A 9,883-nucleotide genomic window follows, 5' to 3' on the forward strand; every position below is an offset into this window, starting at 1 on the left:
TCCACCATTTTTGCTTATTGTCCAGACCTTCATTGCTGCAGATTGCTGCCATTAACAACATTTTTCAGAATTCTGAAAATTTCGATTTTTGCCAAGGAAGGCAATTTTTTGTGTTTGGGGTATCCAATCCCAACTTGAGCGATTTTTCAGATTGCTGCCATCCTTGCTACTGCAGATCAAGGCTGCCATTGACATCAATCTTCAGATTTCAGTTTGGCGCCATAGTTGGGAAAATTCGATTTTGCTAAGGAGGTGATTTGGTGCCACATTTTGATGGTTTTCGTGCATGCTTGTTGGCTGCCATCATTTCCAGCCTGTTGATTCGCTTCAGATCTGAGGTTTGCTTCAGATTTTGACCTCCATTAATGGCTGCCATTAATTTTCAGACTTAAGTTTTTATTGCCCAGCCAGTTCCAACTTAAACATTTAGCATTTGGAGGTGTTTTATGGAGTTTTCTGTGCATTTTTTAGACCATATTATCGCTGTTGCAGATCTGAAACTCCATTGTTAGGCGGTTGTCCTCAGAAAGTTTCATTTCCAGCCACCTAACCAATTTTGGCGAATTTGCTTGGGGTTGTTTCCTTAGCAATTTTTCATCATTTTCAGGGATTTAAACCACTTTGCAAGGTGCTGGTAAGTCTGAAGTATCCAATTTTCAGACTTGTCCTCAGAAAACTAAATTTTACCAGCCATACTTACATTCCAAAAAATGATTGTTTTGATCATTAGAACTGATTTTTATCAAGATTATGCACATTTTGAAGATTGCAACATGTTTTAAAAGTCTAATTTTCAGGTTGTCTTCAGAATTGTTGACCTCCATTGTTGACTGCGGAAGGTGTCTTCAGACATTCATTGTGTGAAAACACAATCTTTCACACCTTTTCCTTAGTCATCATCAATCCGGTATACTCCTTTGCATTTTAGCTCGCATATTTTCTAAGCATAAGGAGGTATTAAATGAATTTTATGGAAGGCTTCCATGCCTTAGTGTTGTCACACTTTGAACTTAATTGCTAAAACTACCAAGTGTATGGATTATTTTCCTGACTCCGTGCTCTAAAGTAACTAAATCTTTAAAAAGTTAGGAATTTTATTACGAATATTTTCCTAAGTCTAACTTCGAGCTTCGTATAGGTGCGATGTCAAAGTCAGGATACAAGGAAAGAAAAGAACTGCTGAAGACGCTAGAGACTGAATTTTATCCAAAGTTTAAGATTTCATCCAGATGGAAGGAGATCACTGATACAAATATGCATTTCCTGGACTTCGACCAAATGCAGTGTCGGATGTTCGGAGTCAGAGATCAAGTTCCTTCCCCAGCATATGCGAATATTATGAAGAGTGGCATTTTCCATGCCGTTGGGTTCCCACAGTCCATACAGTGCAGTGAGCTTATCCTGGAGTGTGCACAATGTTACGATCCGCTCACGAGAATGGTCAAGAGTCCTAAGGGCGCTGTCATCGCCTACCTTGCTGAGGATGCCATTGCTGAGGTGTTCGGAATTCCACGCGGGACAGACATGAAGGATGTGACCAAGGAGGATTATGCAGACAGATACACGAAGAAGATGGGTGTATGTAAGAATTTAATTAACAAAGAGTGGATGATTGAGTCTAGGTCTCATCATTCCAAGGCTCCCAAGACACTTATGTGCATAGATTTCAAGGAGGAATATAGTGATTTGATATTCCTACTCAACAGAGTGATGGGGATGCCGCAGGGAACGATATTTGATGGATGGATGTTCTACCTCATCCAGGATTGTCTTAGAGGAACACTAGTGAATTGGTCCAAGATTATAGGTGACAATCTGGATTTTCAGCTGAGGAATGTAGAGCGGTCCAAGTCATTCGCCATGACTTCCTACCTGGTGTACCTGCTTGCACAATTTGTTTCATACAGAGGATTAATATGCAAAGGTGAAGTCGGGAATGGGCAAGGACAATTTAAGAGTTATGAATGCTACCCCCAGTTGAGCATGCATAGAATTGAAGACTATAAGAGAGTGAATGATGCATTCACTATGTACATCACATGGATGCTGCAAGGCGGAATCCACAGAAGATTGTCCAAGGAGGCAACAGAGTTAATAGAAAAATATGGATCGTGGTATATACAGTTTCCCACTTTCACATACCTCAAGATTCATGGGTTTCAATCTAAACCCTACAGACTTCCTAGGTATCCAACCGACAGAATGATATTGTTGGAAGTGGTGAGACAGCTTCTAGAGTTCGATGTTATCCAGAGAGAGAAGCACATGACAAGAATGATGTTCCCTATTTCAGTTGCGAAGACGTCAGAGGTTTGCCAATCCGCCATAGCCGCCAACACTGCGAATGAGGAGCTTGCATTCTATCGATTTGCTACATATAAGAAGAGAGAAAGATTCGATCCAGACAAGAAGGTCGGAAGGATCAGAGGAGAAAAGTTCACTCATAAGATTGACATAGAAGATTATTGGGCTAACCTGATGGACGAGCAAGCAGTGAAGAGAAGAATGTGGTCCAAAATGTCAGTGGATTTCATGAGGAAGTGTGGACTTTTCCTCATTCCTGATCAAGTATTAGATGATAGAGATCATACACATCCACAGTATGAGAGTGAAATGAAGAAGGCAATCCTATTGCCTAATTGGTCAGAGTCAGAAGAGATTGACCTGAATGTATTGATGAGAGAGGTCTTGAATTTCTCCCGCCTATGGGTGGATATACAGATGAATAAGTTAGTTGACATGGGTGTTCCCTTCACTTATGAAAGGATGAAGCCGGAAGAGTCTACTTCCGAGGATGATCAGAGGACTGTTAGTGATGTCAGGATTCATGCAGACGAGGAGAGTCAAGCTCCCAAGAGAAGGAAGAACACACCAGGAGAAGTCAAGGCCAGAGGGAAGAAGATTGAGGATGTGAAGAAGAAACAGAAGACTATCACTCCACTTATCATTCCTTTACCCCCTCCCAGTGTCTCAACAGTCGAAGTGATTGAAGTAACAGAACAGAATAAGGAGACTCAACAGTGTTCCAACACAGTGATACTACCAGAGAATATTCAGGAATTCCATGCCACGGCAACATCTGCACCTCTTGATGAGAATAATGATCAGCTAGAATCCCCTACTGTCCTTTTGGAAGTTAGTTTGGAAAATGAGGTATATGATTGGACCAGGGATAATCCTAATGACAATGAGGATGTTATCTCGGCATTGAAAGGACTTGATCAAGAAGTATGTCTTGATGATGGTATGGAAATGGCCGCTATTCCTGAATGGTTGAGGGGAAGTATGGAGAAAAGTAAACAAATGATAGAGGTACAGCCTATTGATGATATTGATGACTACCTAGCTAGGAGTGTTAAGGGGAAGGAGCCCAAGAGAGCAGAGATTTTGTCGCACATAGCTAGAGATGAGACAGGAATGCGGATTGCGCAGATTGTTGTTCCTATTGCAGGCATGATAGCAGACATTACTACTCCTATGGATTTCCAGATCACTTCAGTCGCCCTTGGTCGTACATCCACAGAGCAGGAATTCCAAGAGATTGGTGACAACCTCCAGGCAATCAATGCCAGGTTAGACAAAACGGTTGCGGAGAATGAAAGATACAAAGAAGAAAATATTAGACTTAGAGAGTATATTGCAGGGACAAGGCATGGAGATCCCACCCTTATTTCCCCTATTGCAGTTGACCATGGAATACATTCACACTGCGAGGTAGCAAGAGGTACACAATCAGAGGTGGAAAAGTGGATTGAAAGCACAAAAAAGCAGGCAGATGATTTCCTTACTCAGTTTGTTCATGCATATGATAGGACAACAGGGCTTATATTCAAAATCCAGTATTTTGAGGGATTTTGGGAAGAATTCTGGCCTATTCAAGACAAGACTATTCCACGCCTCCAGGCATTGAAGAAGATTCCTAATTCCACCTTGGCCAACGAGAACATTGTGCACAATGGAGACATATACGATTTCCATGGCTAGTATTGTTCACTAGCCGTGAAGAAATCAACTTATGAGAACGCTTAGTCGAGTTGCATGGAGATGGAAGGATTAATTTAGGACATTCAGATGAAGATCCTTGCCTCGATTGAGGAATTATTGGGTGTTGATATTAGTGATGCTAGTGGTTTACACTTGGCCGAATTAAGAAACAAGATGAAATTTATGTATTTTTGCCAGTTGGATTCTTTGAAGAAGAGTTAGATTGATGACTTGGTCTCTTTGTTGATTCATGTTCATAGTTCGCAAAAGCTCATGCCAGAATGGGAGAACACTTTGAATGCTTGCTCGGATTCATTGGATGTGATTGATTTACAACAGGATACCTTGCCTAGCATTTCCATGGAGGAGTTAGATTCAGTATTAGCTAGATTCTTGGAGTATGCTAGGAGAGAGAGAGATGCAAGGAGGAATCTTCTAGAAGATTCCCTATATGATGACTAGGTATCTTTTCATTGGGCCATATGTTGGTGGCGCCATTTTTTATGTAACCCTAATTAGGGCAATTCTAGGGTTTTGTTGGCATGATCTCAACCGTTGATCTTAGATCAATCTGGGTCATCCATTTTGTAAGAGACTCTATATATGCCCCCTTGTCTCTCATTTGTAAAGGAGAGTTTTTGTAGAATTGTTGGTATATGCTGCAGCTATTTGAATCCTAATCATTGTTCAATTGTTGGTGATTTTGCTCTTCAAATGTTGTATTTGCATTCATGGTTCTCAATTCCTCCAAGTTAGATTAGAATTTAGATTAGAATTTATTTTTATGTATGTTAGATTGAGTGAAAGATTTGTTGAATTTATTTGTGTGGAATCCTTAATCCATACCACTAGCCTCTTGTCGCTGGTAAGTGCGCCTTGTGTGGTAAACTGGAATTTGAGTAAGCATAACTTCAACTATTACGCGTCCGTTGACAAGCATCAACTTGGATGGTGTCTACGTTTGATGGTAAGTCTGAAAATCATTAAGTATACCTTAGATGATTGCACTAAGCTTGTGTCAATACCTAATTGTGAGACCTTGCCTGGTTTTGATTCCACTAGATCCATTCATCATTTCCTACATTCCTAGTTTTAGAATAGATTTCCTGAACCCTATTCTTTTTCCCCCTTTTTAGTAAGAAGTAAATTCAGAGCCATATTGATAAATCTTAAGTTGTCAGCACACCTATTCCGCATCATTCATGATAATCCAAACATTTGCGTAAGCCCCCAAGTGAAACACAGCAATTCACATCAACCACTGAACTTACCCACTCGTCAAGACCTGACATGTAGAAACCTTGGAATCATTTTAGTTGATCTCATTCTTAGCATCTGAGGTGATTTTGTTCAAGAGAGGGTAAATTACTTTGGTAATTTATTCTGTATTGTTGTGTGCATAAAAAACACATCAACACATCGTGACTGAATGTTCCGCCACCATCATCCTGCCAAGGGTGATGCAATCCTATGTGGTGTTTGCATGGCAACAACTAACACCACATGGGTATATCGCTTCCATCATGGTCGTCTTGGCCAAGTCATCTGCCAACCATTGCCTTTACAATACACGTGTCAATCTAAAGCTTTCAAATGTCTGAATAGGCTCATGTATCGGTTTTAACCAGTGATCGAGTTTCCAATTAGGAGTGGAATTCTGCCGAATTGCTTGATGGTTATTAGCAAATCTCTTCTAGGTGTAAATGCCTCACATTTAGGTCCTTGGCCAATGCAAACCTAGGAGTGCAGCCCTAAACTCCACAATGTTGTTTGTGGTCACCCCTAAAAACTTTGATCTTTCCGCACGAGTGAGGCCATTGTGGACTTGTGTGGTGCATCCAGCACCATTGACCCCAGGGTTTCCCTCGATGGCCCCATCAAATTTTGATCTTGACCCACCCAAGCTTAGGGGCACGCCAAACCCCAATTTTAGATTCATTACTTATATTTTTATTTTTTAAATTACGTAAGGCGAAATCACGAATTTTTTATCGAATTTTTTCTCCTAGCCAAACTTCATTCAAATTTTATTGTTCTCAAACACGAACACAAACTCGAACCTTGTGACATTGGTTGAAAAATGAACTATGATTATCTATCATGACATTCTAATTGATTTTAATTATGTAGTATATGAATTTTATGCTATTTTGTATAGGTGCACCTAGGGCCCTACCCCACAACCCCAAAAAAAAGTCATACGCATACCTATACTTGATTAACCAACTTAATGATTGTCAGCTATTAATATAATTGATCCACAGTTCTATTGAGATCTGCTTTGAAATACTTATTTTTTAATTATTAAGAATTTTATTTGTAAAAGTTGCATTACCATTTTATTAACATTTTTTTTCTAAATTTGAATTATTAAAAACTTTTTTTTTTGGATCCGTCTATGGGTCAAAGGTTACCATTTATTAGAATTTTCTTTGGACTTGTCCATCTATTATTAGTCAATTCTATGCTTTCCCAAAAATATTGCCTACAATACATAATATAAAGAATAAGCATACCTTTGAACTGAAAAAAAGATTTACTTAGCTTTCAAAAGTTGCAAGATAGCAAGAAATTTACCGTGACAAGTTAAGAGCGAAGATGATAAAGGGAACAGACATTTATTTTAAATTTTGACGAAGTTAAATAGTGGACGCATCTTGAATGAATTTGGCGGAATAAATACCCTTTGGTGCTCTCAGGAGAAGACGATAGATTATCGTAATATTTATCCTCTAAAAAACTGATTGTTGCTCATACAAGTAATCACAATGAAAATTCTGTGTCGAGTAACTCAACAGTATTGCTCAGCCCCAAGTAATCAGTAAAAATAGCCCTGAGATTGTCCTAATGATGCGCCAAGCCCACACTTGAAATTGTCCAAATGCAGGACTAGAGGAAAACTTGGCCAGCTGTAAAAGGAGGATTTTGTTACAGATATTTCACTTGTTATGGGTTTTTTAAAGTCAAAAGTGTGCACTATAGGGTGATAAACGAAGTTTATAAGAATGCTGAGGCTCTCTGCAGCGAAATAGACAGGATGGCAGATCTGTTTAAAATCATGGGTATGTGGCTGTGTATTGACATTCATTGCAGGCGGGTCTGTTTTAAATTTGTAATCAATATTTTTTTCCCTTTTTTAAACTTCATGCTGCAATAAACTGTTTTGTTATAGTTTTTTCCCCTCTAGAAAGTAAAAACCTTGAAGTTTGACCGTTGACTGAAACTTGAAACTTTGAAAGTGAAAATTTTTTAATCAAATTCAAAAAAAATTATGATTTTCGGACTGTCAGTGAACATGTTTTTTAAACTTTAGTTCAAGGTTGCCATCAGATTGGCAAGCCATCAGCGTCAGGTTTGCAGCATACACAGCTTTATCTTATATGAGGCTCCTGTTTAGACTCCACTTGAGGATGATGCAGCTGTGCCATTCAGTTCTATGACAGCCATATTGAGGCAGCACACTTTTCATATAGATGAAATTTATAATATGTAACTTTTATTGATATTGAGAATTGAAGTTCATATGCATTGAAATGAAAGATTTTAATCACATTCACAAGACCAAACAGAAGGCAATTTCAAACTCTTTCTATATCAGATCTTCTATTATAGATTATATTAAAAAAACTTATTTTGTTAAGCCTTGCTTCCTCAAATAAGTTTGTCAGTTGTTTTCATATTCATATTCAATATGAATATCCTCATAGACTATGCACTTTGTGGTGAAGTGTCATTCTCTTACCACTACTCCTTTGTTGCAGATAAGTATGTTCTCATTTCCCAATATTTCTTAATCCATGATCTGTGATGTGTATCTATAAGCAATCAGTAATTTATTCTATAAATTTAGTAATATACATATTTTTAAAAAATATTCTCATAAATTTATATATTCTTGAACATTCAAAAAAAAATACTGAGTTTTTCCCCCGAGATTTTGTTGAGTACCAAGTTTTCAAAAAATTTGGGTCAGCTGAGTTATTGACATGTCCGATGAAATCACAAAATTGCCCATTGGGAAAAATTAGCCCCTTGAGAAAAACCCTCACGAAGATGAGAGAATACTTACATTGAAAGAGGCGGAGGCGCTTCCATTGTCTGGTTCAATGACGCGATGCTTTGCATCGCCATGATGTTCTTCACCTCCTCCTACTCGCCCACTTGCATGCCTCTTCTCGTGTCGGTATTCTTCATCATCATCCTTGGTTTGGGAATCATCCTCTTGGAATTTTCTCTTCTCCCCTCTATCTCTGGCTTTGGCATCGTCACCATCATCTTCTGCCGCTACCACTCTGTGGCGCTTGTCTTTCCTGCCATCCCCGTCTTCCCTTTCTCTTTCTCGCCGCTTGTGAGGGCGGTTGTCGCGGTCTCCTTCTCCATTGTCTCTGCCCTCATAGGACCGCTTTGACTTTTCTACACTGTCCCTGTGAGGTCGAAGATCCTTGTCCTTCTCTTTCGTTTGGTGGGATGAGGACCTCTTCCCGTCTCTCTTACCGTCTTCAATCTTTGTGCCTTGGGCGCGCCCATCATCGTCTGCCCTGTCCTTGATCTCCCTGCCCTCTCGATGATCCCATCTATCTATGTGCCGTCTGCCGTCCCTCGAAGAAGAATGCCTGTGTCTATTGTCGTCATCATCGTCATGGACATGCCTCTTCACCCTCCCGTTATCCATATGTTGTTTATCATCCCCGCCTCTGTCTCTGTCTCTGCCTCTTCCTTTGCTTCTGCTTAGATCGCTCATTCTTACTTCACTCGGTCAGACCCTCCAGACCTATGTTGCTAAGAAACACAACCAATGGATACCGTTTCACGTTTTTTGAGGCCTATAATCTGTCTGCAATGCCAATGGCTGTTGTGAAAGGGATTTCCGTTTCACTTTAGAAAAATGCAACAGCTGCTTTTGATACCATATTTTCTTCTTCAGTCATCTTTTCGAATTTCTTTCGTATTCATTCCAGTAAGTTTGGGCAACCATTTGAGCGTCTCCAGCGAATTTCGTTCGACCTAGCGCTGCCCACTAGGTTTCGAAAAGCTACCCAGTGTCATATTGGATTGAACATATGAAAGAAATGGATTTATTTTGAGGTATATTAAAATATGCTCCACCTTGGTGTGTAGCGGTACACCGAATAGGTGAGAAGGTCAATTGGAGAGAAAAAAATTGCACACATTGTGTAGTATATGAGGTCAATTGATTGGCATGGTGGCTTTTTTGTAACAAAAGTAGCAACAGTGAACTGACAGCTTCAAATCAATGGGAATCCAAACATAATTGAAATTAAATCTTTTAACGAAGAAGATAATTAGGCTCCATTGTTGATAGGCTCATGTCATGTTTGCAATAAGGAGAGAGGGAGATATAGAGAGGGAGATATAGGGATGGAAAGAGGAAGAGATAAAAGGGGAAAGAGAAAGAAAGAAAGAAATATTCTTTTATAGTCTACGATGTTGAGTAGTTTGTGTATGGGTCTATAAATGGCTTATAGCAATATGGGACTACCTCATATGCCTTATAGGAGGCACCTAACTGCAAGAGGAAGAGAGAGGGAGAGATATTGGGTAGAGAGAGGAAGGGGGAGATGGAATAAGAAATATGGACATATAGTGATGGAATAAGAAATATGGACATAGAGAGAGAGAGAGAGAGAGAGAGAGAGAGAGAGAGAGAGAGAGAGAGAGAGAGAGAGAGGAGAGAGGGATAGAGATGGAAAGAGATAGAGATATATGAGAAGAGAAAGAGAGATATATGGTAAGAGAAAAGGAGAGTTGGGTAGAGATAAAGAGAGTGAGAGAGAGATAGCTATGCTGAAGAATTGTGGAAGGCCCAGTAAGGAAACATTTTGGTCTATTTATTGCATACATTTGTGCAATACATGAGGTCAATTGGTAGATCATTTAG

General features: G+C 39.5%; 1 protein-coding gene across 2 annotated transcripts in view; it reads right to left on the bottom strand.

Annotated features, from left to right (window-relative positions):
* The window catches only part of LOC131027725 (protein RDM16), a 33,711-nt gene extending 24,666 nt beyond the window's left edge, over nucleotides 1-9,045 (bottom strand). Inside the window, exon 1 of one of the 2 annotated variants that reach the window (XM_057957810.2) lies at nucleotides 8,054-9,045. In XM_057957810.2, coding sequence (XP_057813793.2) covers nucleotides 8,054-8,725 — 672 coding nt within the window. In that variant the 5' untranslated portion in view covers nucleotides 8,726-9,045. The remainder of the gene's footprint in view (nucleotides 1-8,053) is intronic. The other variant, XM_057957811.2, reaches the window with a different exon arrangement.
* Between the last annotated feature and the right edge of the window lie 838 nt (nucleotides 9,046-9,883).

The sequence above is a fragment of the Cryptomeria japonica genome, chromosome 10 (genome assembly GCF_030272615.1).
Source record: "Cryptomeria japonica chromosome 10, Sugi_1.0, whole genome shotgun sequence".
Lineage (NCBI taxonomy): Eukaryota > Viridiplantae > Streptophyta > Pinopsida > Cupressales > Cupressaceae > Cryptomeria > Cryptomeria japonica.